This window comes from Physeter macrocephalus, chromosome 18, assembly GCF_002837175.3.
Source record: "Physeter macrocephalus isolate SW-GA chromosome 18, ASM283717v5, whole genome shotgun sequence".
Lineage (NCBI taxonomy): Eukaryota > Metazoa > Chordata > Mammalia > Artiodactyla > Physeteridae > Physeter > Physeter macrocephalus.
This window is the reverse complement of record NC_041231.1, coordinates 89,051,882-89,063,779: the sequence shown is the minus strand read 5'-3', so window position 1 is coordinate 89,063,779 and position 11,898 is coordinate 89,051,882. Positions and strand designations below refer to the sequence as shown.

At 48.4% G+C, this 11,898-nt stretch overlaps 1 protein-coding gene and 1 long non-coding RNA gene across 3 annotated transcripts in view; one reads left to right on the top strand and one right to left on the bottom strand.

The window, feature by feature from the left end:
- Positions 1-297: 297 nt before the first annotated feature.
- The window catches only part of ALDH5A1 (aldehyde dehydrogenase 5 family member A1), a 31,392-nt gene continuing 19,791 nt past the window's right edge, over positions 298-11,898 (top strand). The window contains exons 1-4 of one of the 2 annotated variants that reach the window (XM_055079502.1): positions 298-729; positions 6,298-6,381; positions 8,829-8,999; positions 10,421-10,537. In XM_055079502.1, coding sequence (XP_054935477.1) covers positions 403-729; positions 6,298-6,381; positions 8,829-8,999; positions 10,421-10,537 — 699 coding nt within the window. In that variant the 5' untranslated portion in view covers positions 298-402. The remainder of the gene's footprint in view (positions 730-6,297; positions 6,382-8,828; positions 9,000-10,420; positions 10,538-11,898) is intronic. The other variant, XM_007116242.4, reaches the window with a different exon arrangement.
- The window catches only part of LOC112064323 (uncharacterized), a 21,968-nt gene continuing 20,530 nt past the window's right edge, over positions 10,461-11,898 (bottom strand). Inside the window, exon 5 of the long non-coding RNA XR_008615662.1 lies at positions 10,461-10,545. This is a non-coding gene — a long non-coding RNA (uncharacterized lncRNA). The remainder of the gene's footprint in view (positions 10,546-11,898) is intronic.

The window sequence follows — 11,898 nt, the reverse complement described above, 5'->3', positions numbered from 1 at the left end:
CACGGGCCAAGCACAAATTCCGGTGGCGGGGGAATGCCGGTTTGGGGGAGTGGTGGGGAGAGGCAGCGGTTCTCTTGCAGCGGTTGAGGGGCTAAGGAAAAGTTAGACAAACGAGACGGACAAAGGTGACGGCACGGCGGTCCTCAGGTGCCTCTCCCAGCGACCCTTCCCAGGTCGCGCAGGAAGCCAAGCCGCCCGGCGCTCAGGGTTAAGGTCCAGAGTAAGCGGAGATGCAGAGCGAAGAGCGCGGGGAGAGGGCGCTGCTCCGCGTCTCGGCCGCCTTCAGCCCGCGTCCGCCGCCACCCGGCGCGTCCCCGCCGCCGCCGCCGCAGCCTGGATCCCTGCACTCGGGTGCGCAAGCTCGCTTGCCTGCTTCCTGCCGCCGCCACCGCCGCCTGGGCCATGGCGACCTGTTTTCGGCTGCGGAGCTGCCTGGCCCTGCACCTCCCGCGGACTCCTCCCAGCCGGGTCCTCCGCCCCCGCGCCGACTACCCGGTGGCCCGGATTCGCGGCTACGCCCGGGGCCCGGCGGGCCTTTCCTCGGCCCTGCTGCGCACCGACTGCTTCGTGGGCGGCAGCTGGCTCTCGGCCGCCGCCACCTTCCCGGTGCACGACCCGGCCAGCGGCGCCGAGCTGGGCTTGGTGGCCGACTGCGGGGTACCCGAGGCCCGCGCCGCCGTGCGTGCCGCCTACGAGGCTTTCTGCAGCTGGAGGGGGGTCTCGGCCAAGGTGAGTGCGCGCCGGGTCCAGGGGGCGATCGGGCTTTGCCTTCTAGTGAAACTAGCTGTGACCTTCCCCTCCCCAATGCTCCGGGATACACCACGAGGAAAGTCATGGTAACAAGAAAAGAGACGGTCAACAAATCCGTTCGGAGCGTCGGCTTTGTGCCAAGCCCTGTGCCGGCGCTAGGGAGCACAGCCCCGGCCTCAAGCCTCATAAAATATCCAGTAGGTGAAGCAGAACACCAACATGCTATTACAAGCGAGCAGGCCGCGCAGGCCGGTGCGTGCGTGCGTGTGTGTATGTGTGTTGGGGGTGGAGGGCGGGAAGGGTCAGGGAAGGAAGGTGAGAGCACGAGTGACTTCAGAGCATCTGAAGCACCTCTCCGGCTGCTTCAGTGGTCCACGAGGCGGCTGGTAGTGAGTGCCCCGGGCTCGAGTCACGAACTCGGCAGTGGAGAGAACTGGGGAAAAGAATCGGGCAGGGGAAGGGACCAGTCCAGGACCAGTCTCCAGGTTTGGGGCCTGATTAGAGAGCTCCATCTACTAACTGACACAGAGAATAGTGGAGAATTGGGGGTGCGGGGTGGGGGCTGTTAGAGCATTTATTATGTGACACCTGGAGTCAGCCCAGTGAAGTGACTGTCCACCCTGTCCTTCAGCATCCTCCCTCTGAAGGAAGATACAAATCCAGCAGTAAGGTCCAAGTACCCGAGGGAGTCGTAGCTTTCATTCATCCATTAGATATTGTCTGGGCAACTGCTATGCCACGCACTGTGGGAGGTGCTTGCGATACAGCAATCAACAAAAGAAAGATTCCTGCCCTCTTGGAGTTCACTTGGGGGTGAGGGGTGGGAGGGGAGTTCTAACCTGTAAACAAAACATAGCTAAACAAGTATGTTAGAAGTGATGGATGCTATGAGGGGAAAAAAGGTAGAGAAGGAAGGCTAAGAGGATCAGAGGCCAGAGAAAAGGGGCAAGATGCAAAATAAGTGTGGGCAGGTGTATTGGTTTGCTAGGGCCGCCATAAGAGAGTATCACAGACCAGGTGGCTTAAACAATAGGAATTTCTGGTCTCAAAGTTCTGGAAGCTAGAAATCTGCTCTCAAGGTGTGGGCAGGGTTGGTTTCTTCTGAGGCCCCTCCCTCTCTAGCCTGTAGATGGCCGCCCTCCCCCACCTTCACGTTTCTCCCTCTGAACTTGTCAGTGTCCCAGTCTCTTCTTGTGAAGACACTAGTTATATTGGCTTAGGATCCACCCTAATGAGCTCATTTAACCTTAATAACCTCTTTTAAGACCCTATCTCCAAATGCAGTCACATTCTGAGGTACTGGGGTGTTATATGAATTGGGGGGGACCCTATAACATCAGGGTAGGCCTCATTGAGGACATGAGATGCAAAGACCAAAGGAGGCGAGGGAATTCAGCTGGAGCAAAAATCCTGAGTCAGGGGCCTGCCTGACACAGGTGTAGATCAGCAAGGAGGCCCGTGTACTGAGGGGACTAAGGTGGGGGGGAGAGTCTTAGGAGGAGGGTGCCGGATCCAGTGGGCTATGTACGTACGGAGCTATTTTAAGGACTAAGTGGGGTTTTACTGCGAGTGAGGCGGGGCTCCATTTCAAAGGGTTTCAGTCTATTCACAGTGCTGAGAATAGACTGAAGGGGGGCAGGCAAGGGTGGAAGCCCAGAGGGCTAGGAGGCTGTGGCAGTGATTCATGTGGGAGATGCTGATGGGCCTGCACTAGGGTGGCAGCCGCTCAGGCGGTGAGGAGTGTTCTGATAAAGGATATATTTTGAAGGTAGAGGCAACTGGATTCCCTGACAGATTATTACAGATGAGATGTGAGAGAAAGACAGGATGGAATGATGACCCCAGGGCTTTTGGCCAGAGCCACCGGAAGGAAGGAGTAACTATCCAGAGACGGGAAGGGGGTGAGAGGCGCAGCATTGGGGCAAGACATCGGGGCTCAGCTTTGGACACATTGAGTCTGAGATGCTGTTAGTCACCAAGTGAGGGTGTTAAGTAGGATGTTGGCTACGTTAGTCAGGAGAGGGAGGCCTGAACTAGAGACAACACGTATATGCGCTTACAGCTGTGGGAATGGCGAGCTTACAGGAAGGGTGGGCATCGAGGCTGAGCCCTGGGCCCTCTGCCGTTGTTGTGGAGCCCCACCAGGGCCCGCAGCCTCAAGCCTGCCGTGCAGGGGTGTTACACGTGCCCTGGAGCTCTTCCAGGTGCAGTCAGGTGGTCTTCCCTGGGGCATCTTACTAAGCAAGTGGTGGGATCGGCTTTCTAAGCAAGCTGAGTCCACCTCTGCAGTTTGGACGGTGGGGCACAAATTCAGCTTGTAAGGCAGCTTTCTTGCCCCGAGGCCTCTGCTGCTCTCCCCGCTGCCCCCCAGCTATTTTCCGCTTCCCTCTCTAGGCCCACTCACGGCCCGCCATTGCCGGGGTCTGGCTCGTGTATTATTTCTGCCATGGTGCCCGTTGGACCACACAGCCTTCCATCACTCTCCCCTGAACCCGTAGCGTGGCCCGTACCCTTGTCTCGCCTTTCCCCTGGACATCTTTTGCATTACTTCACGTCTTTCTTTTCACGCGTTTTATGACCTCCTTTCTCCACCTTGTGAACTCCTGGAGTTCAGGGAAAGATGGTTACTGACGCGTTTACTGACCGCCTTATAAGCTAATACATTACTTTCTCGTGGCCCGCTGTAACGAATCACCCCAGACTCAGGGACTTAACAAAACGCAACAACACAAACTTCTTACAGTTCTGGAGGTCAGAAGTCCAAAACGGGTTTGCAGGGCTGCGCTCCTTCAGGAACTCTAGGGCTTTCCTTGCCTTTTGCAGCTTCTAGAAGCCGTCCGCGGTCTGTGGCCCCAGAGCACGCCAACCTCTACTTCTGCATCACATCTACTCTGCCTCTTATGGTCATCCTTGTGGTTGCACCGGCCCCACCTGGGTAATTCAGGATCATCTCCTTACCGCAAGGTCCTTAACTTACTCACGTCGGCAGAATCCCTTTTGCCTTGTAAAGTAATATGTTCACAGGTGCCAGGCATTAGGATGAGGACCTCTTTGAGGGCCGTTATTGTGCCTTCCACAGCTGAGTACTGTTCTTGGTGCTTCACGTGCGTTTTGTTTAGTCCTTTGAATGGCCCTGTGGGGTAGATAGTCGAGCCATGCTGTGCATGAGGAAACTGGCTTACAGAGGCTCCTGGTTCTGTAACTTCACTCTTGCTCAAGTGGAGGGTCTGGGATTTGAGCCCCACGTTACTCCATCCACCACCAGCCTCCCCAGCCCCCTGTCTGAGTCTTGCACACTTAACTCAGCTCCTTACAAAGGCTGGAGTAGTTTCCTGGGGCTGGCATCACAGAGTACCACAAACTTGGTGGTTTAAACCACAGAAACGTGTCGTCTCAGTTCCGGAGGCAAGAAGCCTGAAATCAAGGTGTCGGCAGGGTTGGTTCCTTCTGAGGGCTCTGAGGGAAGGAACGGTTCCAGGTCTCTCTCCTTGGCTTATAGATGGCCATCTCCCTGTGTCTCTCTGTGCCATCTTCCCTCTGTGTATGCTTCTGTCTTGTCCAAATGTCCCCTTTTTATAAGGACATCGGTCATAGTGGGTGAGGGCCCATCCCGATGACCCTGTCTTAAGTTGATGACCTCTGTCCAGACCCCATCTCCAAACAAGGCCCATCCTGATGACCTTGTCTTAACTTGATGACCTGTGTCAAGACCCCATCTCCCCACCTCTGAGGTGCTGGGAATTGGGACTCCCAACACACCTTTTTTGGGCAGGCGCAACTAACCCGTAACACGGGCCGTGCACACTGAGGGCAATTTGTGGCCTCTGCTGCTTTCTGTGTTCAGACCGGACCTTGGGTTTTCTGCCAGCAAGCAGAATCTGCTTTTTAGTCTTACCATTCTCATGCTGTTCCATGTTCTTCTCTCATTCTCTCTCAGACTATGTGTGGTGCTCTATTCCTTGCAGGCCATTTACTCATATTTCATTTTTTTCTCTAAGCCGGGCCTCCTAGATTTTAGTCTTTCCTTTCTTACCCAGAATAAGTCACAGCACACAGGCCCACAGTCATCAGATTCTTAACCAGTATTGCACAGAGGGAGGGTGAAATTACTGTAGTAATACTGTTTTAAGAGCTGTCAATGCCTGTTTTCTGGGGGTTTGAGATTCAGAAGACTTCATCTCAACAACACCCTTGAGAGCTAAGATAACGAAGCTTATTAGCTTATCCAAAATAGGGAAGGGAAAGAACCCAGAGAAAGATGGTTAGTGGTGTTTACAGTCTCAGGCTCCCTGCTCATGAGTGGAATGAGAAAATAATTTAAATCTTAACACCTGCTGGATGGATCAGGATGACAGAATGACAAACCAGGTTTGCTCGTTGCTGTGGGCAACCTTTCAGGCAGGTAGGAATAAACCAAAGATTCTCCTTTGCTTCGGATACACCTGTTCTGATGCAGGAAGCCAGAGCTCGGGGGCACATCTTCCTTCGGGGCACCTCTGTGTGGCCTGGTTGACCTGGATTCTCTGGGCCCTCTTTTTTTTTATGGTTTTATATGAGTTCCTTTAAAAAAATTTTTTTAAGAAACCATTTCTTCCATAATATACTTAATAATCCAGCTTATTCATTCATCCTTTTATCTTTGGAAATTTTTAAAAATTGTGATAAAATGTACATAACATAAAATTTACCATTTTAGCCATTTGCAAGTGTACCGTTCAGTGGCACCGAGTACATCCACGGTGCTGTGCCTGGGCCCTCTTCTTAAGTGGGCAAAACCCCTTCAGATGCCTTACACACCCTGCAACCTCCACCCCAGTCTGTGGGACAAATTTAACTAGCCAGTGAGTCGTTAAAATAAAGAACTGTACTTGAGGACATTGAGTGAAATAAGCCAGTCACGGGACAAAGGCTGTATGATTCTACCTATATAAGATACCTAGAGTAGTCAAATTCGTAGAGACAGAAAGTAGAATCGTGGTTGTCAGAGGCTGCGGGGAGTGGAGAGTTATTGTTTAACAGGTAGAACAGGTAGAGTCTCCGTTCTGCAAGATGAAAAGCATTCTGCAGATGGACGGTGGTGATTGTTGCACGACACTGTGAATGTGCTTAAGGCCACTGAATTGCATACTTAAAAATGATTAAGATGGCAGATTTTATGTTATGTGTATTTCACTGCAATTAAACATACCTTTTTTTTTAAGTAAGGAACTATACCTTAGTGTGGTGAAATTCAAGTTATTCATATTTACCATAAATAATAACAGCTGTTCCACAGAACTTTTTTCTCTCTTACAATTTATGACTCCGCACACCTTGTTAGATGCAACTTGAAATTGGATCTTTGTTATCACTTATCAAAGAAAGATCTGTACACCTGAAACAAATATAATGTATTTCAATTATACCTCAATTTAAAAAAAAAGGAAAGGTCAATGTATGTCTCCCCAAGAATGAGACCACACAGCACATATTTTAGGAAACTGAAGTTTAGTTAATAGTCTCTCTTACACTTGGCATTTTACTATTTATTTTTTAATTCTTTTTCAGGAGAGGAGTTCTTTACTTCGGAAATGGTACGACTTAATGATACAAAATAAGGATGACCTTGCCAAGATAATCACAGCTGAAAGTGTAAGTTCAGGACCCTAACTTAACTACCTGAAGAAATTGTCCAGGAGTTCTTAGACTAAAGCATGGGGAAGCCTCTAACTTTAGTGCTGTAGCTAAAGAAAACGTGAATTCCTTGCCAATGATCAGATATCAGCTAATTCTTATTTTGGGCACAAAATTAAGCCAGGCACGCCTATTTAATAGTATGCAAGAAATAGATTTTGAGTGGAACTATGTGAATACTGCTTTTCCACCATTCCAGGTTTTTAGCATGTGACTGCTTTGATTGATTTTTCATGTTGTTTTTGTACATCTTCAAAGGTACCAGTTTTTTGGTTGCTCTAATAAACTACTTTCCACCGTTCACAACATTTAGAAGATATTAGAAGGAAAAAAAATTGAAGAGGTAGTTCTAGGTGACCCCTCCTAATTGTAAACATATTGAGAATGCAAATGACGACTGTGGCTCAGGGTGGTCTTGAAACCGTTAGGTGTCATTTCGGGGGGCTCCAAGGAGCCTGGTCCTTTATGTCTCAGTGCAGAAACAATTCAACGAGAGGCAAAACGATAGATAAGAAATGATTTAGGACTTCCCTGGTGGTGCAGTGGTTAAGAATCCGCCTGCCAATGCAGGGGACAGGGGTTCGAGCCCTGGTCCGGGAAGATCCCACATGCCGCAGAGCAACTAACCCCGTGTGCCACAACTACTGAGCCTGCGCTCTAGAGCCCACGAACCACAACTACTGAAGCCCGTGCGCCTAGAACCTGTGCTCTGCAACAAGAGAAGCCACCGCAATAAGAAGCCCGTGCACCGCAACAAAGAGTAGCCCCCACTGGCCTAAACTAGAGAAAGCCCGTGTGCAGCAGCGAAGACCCAACACAACAATAAAGAAATATATAAATTTATTTTTTTAAAGTGATTTATTAGAATAGGTTGCTTGTGAGGCTTACAAGTGGGCAGGCAAGCATCGCGCTGCCCCAGGTACTTAGTGGGTTACATTTTTATAATCAGAGGAAGAGAGGGGAGGGGGAGAAGACCTTGTTTGTCTTTCTTGAGTAGGTATCACGTTTCCGTCATCGGCTCCGCCTCCACTTTGGGTTTTTTGTCCTTACATGGTCAGGCCAGGACTGTCATGGCACTTTGGAAAAATTATTTCAGGTCTCACTACAATGAGGGTCTTTCACTTTGAAATGTCCTTTCCATAAATGATTTTTTTGTGTGCACAGAGCATGTGCTGGGGGTCATTAACTTGATGACACCACCGGGCAGGTTGTAGGTCTCAGGCCACCATTGTTTTATTGTATTGGGGCATGTCTCATGCTTCTGTTGTATGATTTTGTTGCTAAGCAAGTTAGCTTGATTTTGTTGTTAAGCAAGCCAATCTGGCTTTGATGCTAAGCGACTTGTTAGGCTTTACGAGTCAAGCAAGCCCACATTGTTTCAGGATTTTCCCATTACTTCCTTGAGTGATCATTAACCTTACTGTGGTCTCCCAAAGCCCCCTAAAGTCCCGATCTACAGTCCCCTAATGGGGTTTCTAAGCTGACTATTTGATTATCCTACTCAATTCCTATCAGCCTGGCAGGCTTCCTTCCATCACCATTTGTGATTCTGCTTTCTAAGACTCACACTGAGGTTAGTGTTGACTTAAAATATATTCACAACCTAAAAGTTGAGAGTTTTGTTTTAGTCCGCGGGAATTTTTAGGACTTCAAGCCCGGGAGGCAGCATCTCAAGTAACCCTGAGAGAACTGCTCTGAGGAGGTGAAGTGCAGAGCCAGGTTATACAGAAGTTTTGCAACAAAGAGCAGGTAGTCTGAATGTCAAAAGATTATTGTAAAGAAAACCAGATCCCAAGTTAAGGAATTTAGCACTTTTCTTTGTATGGGAAGACGCAAGAGCCTGGGCTCACTGAAATCATTCCTTTGATATGCACCTCAGCTCTCTGGGGCCAGTATCCTGTATTTTCACATCCTTAGTTCACTCAGGGCTCACCAGCGCACATTGGAGGGCTGCAAATCGCTGATGACTGTGACATCCTTTGTTTACCGATGTGGCAGGAAATATTCCATTTCTCAGTAGAAATTTCTCGGGCTTCCCTGGTGGCACAGTGGTTGAGAGTCCGCCTGCTGATGCAGGGGACACGGGTTCGCGCCTCGGTCTGGGAGGATCCCACATGCCGCGGAGCGGCTGGGCCCGTGAGCCATGGCCGCTGAGCCTGCGCGTCCGGAGCCTGTGCTCCGCAACGGGAGAGGCCACAACAGTGAGAGGCCTGCGTACCGCAAAACAAAAAACAAACAAACAAACAAAAAAAAAAGCAAAAAAAAAAGAAATTTCTCTACTACCCTGTGTGTTTTGTAACGGGAGACTTTTCTGCTCTGCTTGCATCCTTGAAGAATTTAGAAACTCACAATCATGCTTTCGTTATTAGAAGGTAATGAGTTTGTCCTTTTCTGATTTAATTTAGGGAAAGCCACTAAAGGAGGCACAGGGAGAAATTCTCTATTCTGCAAATTTCCTGGAGTGGTTTTCAGAGGAAGCCCGCCGCGTTTACGGAGACATTATCTACACCCCAGCAAAAGAAAAACGGGCCCTGGTCCTCAAGCAGCCCCTCGGTGTGGCCGCAGTCATCACCCCAGTATGTGGCAGGATCTGCAAGATCCTAGGGGAGGGGGTTGAGTGGGGTTTGAGCAGGTGTGCTCATCCTGTTAGCTCTGTCACCTGTTCTTGGCTTCCTGATGCCATTGCTGCATGTGGAGGTGTGTTTCCTGGTCCTCTGTGATAGGTGTGAGAGGTGTGGTGGTGGCCAGGGGGCGTTTCTAATGCCTGCAGAAGGGAGATGACCCACTGGAGGACCCAGGGGCTCCTCTGACTTAGCATAAAGGCTTCTTCTTGGCATTGCCTAGTACATCTAAGAAGATCTTCTGGTATTTATCATTTTTTAAAACGACTTAAGATTTGAGAATTTTTAAATGTGCTATAGTTTTGAGAAAATTTTATGCTTAATTTATGGTTATCATCAACAGCAAAGTATTTATGTATCTACCAGCAGGCACTGGGCCAGGTTCTGAAAGTAAAAAGGCTAAAAAATAAGATATTGTGTCTGCCTGGATAGGGCTGCAGTATACTTGTGGGGCACCCAGCTTTCTCTACATGAACTGCCTTTCTTGGGTCCACCTTCTAGATCCCATATTAACTTCTCTACAATGTCTGCCAGTTGGTCTCAAGACTGCTTATCTTTCCCTGCTCACCACAGTTACAGAGAACTGCCCCCCTCACTGCCTAGACTGACCAGGTTTGACTCAGAGCCGACTCTCCACTAGCTGTGTGACCTTGAGCAAATTACTTAACTGCTCTGTCTCACTTTGTCCAAACCTGCAAATGAGGAGAAAAATACCAACCTCATTGGGTTGTGAGGAGGACTTAATTAATTATAGTTTAAAAGTGCTTAGAACAGTGCCTGGGACAGAATAAGCACTATATGAGTTTTTGCTGAAATAAAACATTGTTACTATAGATACACAGATGTGTACAGAGAGCTATCTATAAATATATATAGAGAGGAAAGTAATATATCATCTACCATTTTCAAAATCACCTTTGCTAATATTTTCCCCCCACAGGGTCAGCAAACTATGGCCCTCAGGCCAAATGCAGCCTGCTGCCTGTGTTTGTAAATAAAGTTTTATTGGGACAGAGCCACGCCTATTCATATACATACTGTATTGTCTGTGGTCTTGAGTCCTCGTGACAGAAACTGGACATCCCACAATGCCTAAAATTTTTACTACTCAGCCTCTTACAGAGAAAGTTGGCTGTCCCCAGTGTAGATGATTTTGTACTGTTTTAAACTCTGAAGATGTTTCCTGTCTCTGTGAGCCTTTGTCTCCCCAGTCCCTGCAGTCACCAGGTACCAGGTGTTCTGAGAGCTCACCTGTGCAAGAAGAGCTCTGCCAGGCAGCTGTGCACTGGAACTTGCTGGCTGACTTCCCAACCTGCCTGCCTTTGGACCAGGGGGCAGTCCTTCCTCTCACTTACCTCCTCTCTCTTCTGATCCAGTGGAATTTCCCCAGCGCCATGATCACGAGGAAGGTGGGGGCCGCCCTGGCAGCAGGCTGCACGGTAGTGGTGAAACCTGCCGAGGACACGCCCTTCTCTGCCCTGGCCTTGGCCGCGGTGAGCCTCTGCACAGAGTCCAAAAAAAGGATGTTATCTGGGACAGAAGGAAAGACTTTCGAAACCTCCTTTGCCTGCGTCTCCTGTTTGATGGTGTTGTGTTTTAATTCACTAGCCATTATTTTAACCCAGATGATGTTCTTTTTAGAAAAAAATAACAGATGGGGGAGTTTTCTGTCATCTGTAGGCAATGTATTGTTTAGGCTACCCTAAAAATGATATCTAGCCATCATTTTTATTAAGTCATAGTAATGTGACTAAAATGTGGGCATTTCTCAGATTCAGGGCACCTCTTATTTACCGTTCCCTTCTCCAGCTCAATCTGCATCAGTCAGATCTTGTTCTTCTGTTTAAAACCCTCTAATAGCTTCTCATGTCTCTCAGAGTAAAATTCAGGCTTCCTGCAGTGGCCTTCACTTTTTAAAAATTGGGAATGTTTGATGAGTTTCTTCTGTTCTACACATTCTCCTTCATCCTTTTCTGTCCCTTACAATTTATCTTTTGAAGAAGCGAGACATTTGACCGGTAGAGCTCCCCATAATCTGGGCTTTGCAGATGGCACACCACGCACCGTGTTCCTCTGTCTGCTGCACTTTCCACAGATTGGCAGCTGCATCCAGACGCTTCCTTAGACTTGGGTTCGATCCCATTTTGTGTCCTTTTGTCAGGAGGCGAGTAATGTCTGGGTGTCTCTGTTTTCATATTTGCAGCCATTGCTGTGCAATGCTGCTCAGTCTGGTAATTCTTTAGGAGTGCAAAAATGGTGATAATTTGAATTCTTTCCTTTTTCTTTCATTTATTCACCAGACCACTTCTATAAATCAAAGCTACCCATCATCTCCTGTGTGGTTACCCAGTGGTAAATTCCCATAGGAAAGACAGTATGTTTGATTCTTTCTTTTTATTTACAGTTTTCCAAATTAATGCATCTATTCCTGTCATCTGCCTAAGGTTCCCAATTAGTTTGTTAGTAGCATTATGTGCTAGTAGATTTTAACGTATTTGATGAGGTTCAGTTTGCTGTGGTTATTATCCTTGATGAAGCTCAGATTGCCCCCATTTTTGGCCAATGGCAGCCTCTTCGAGTTGGCTTTTATCTTTTAACATAACTCTAACAGTTTTTGAGACCTTCCTTGCTAGTATGACGAGATATTTTAGACTTATTATATATATTTCTTGCCTCAGACCTGGGATTAACCATTTTTGCAGAAAGCCCTTATTTCTTCTGGTAGGAAATTATATTTTAAGACTACATTTTGGGGGCTTCCCTGGTGGCGCAGTGGTTGAGAGTCCGCCTGCCGATGCAGGGGACGCGGGTTCGTGCCCCGGTCCGGGAGGATCCCACATGCTGCGCAGAGGCT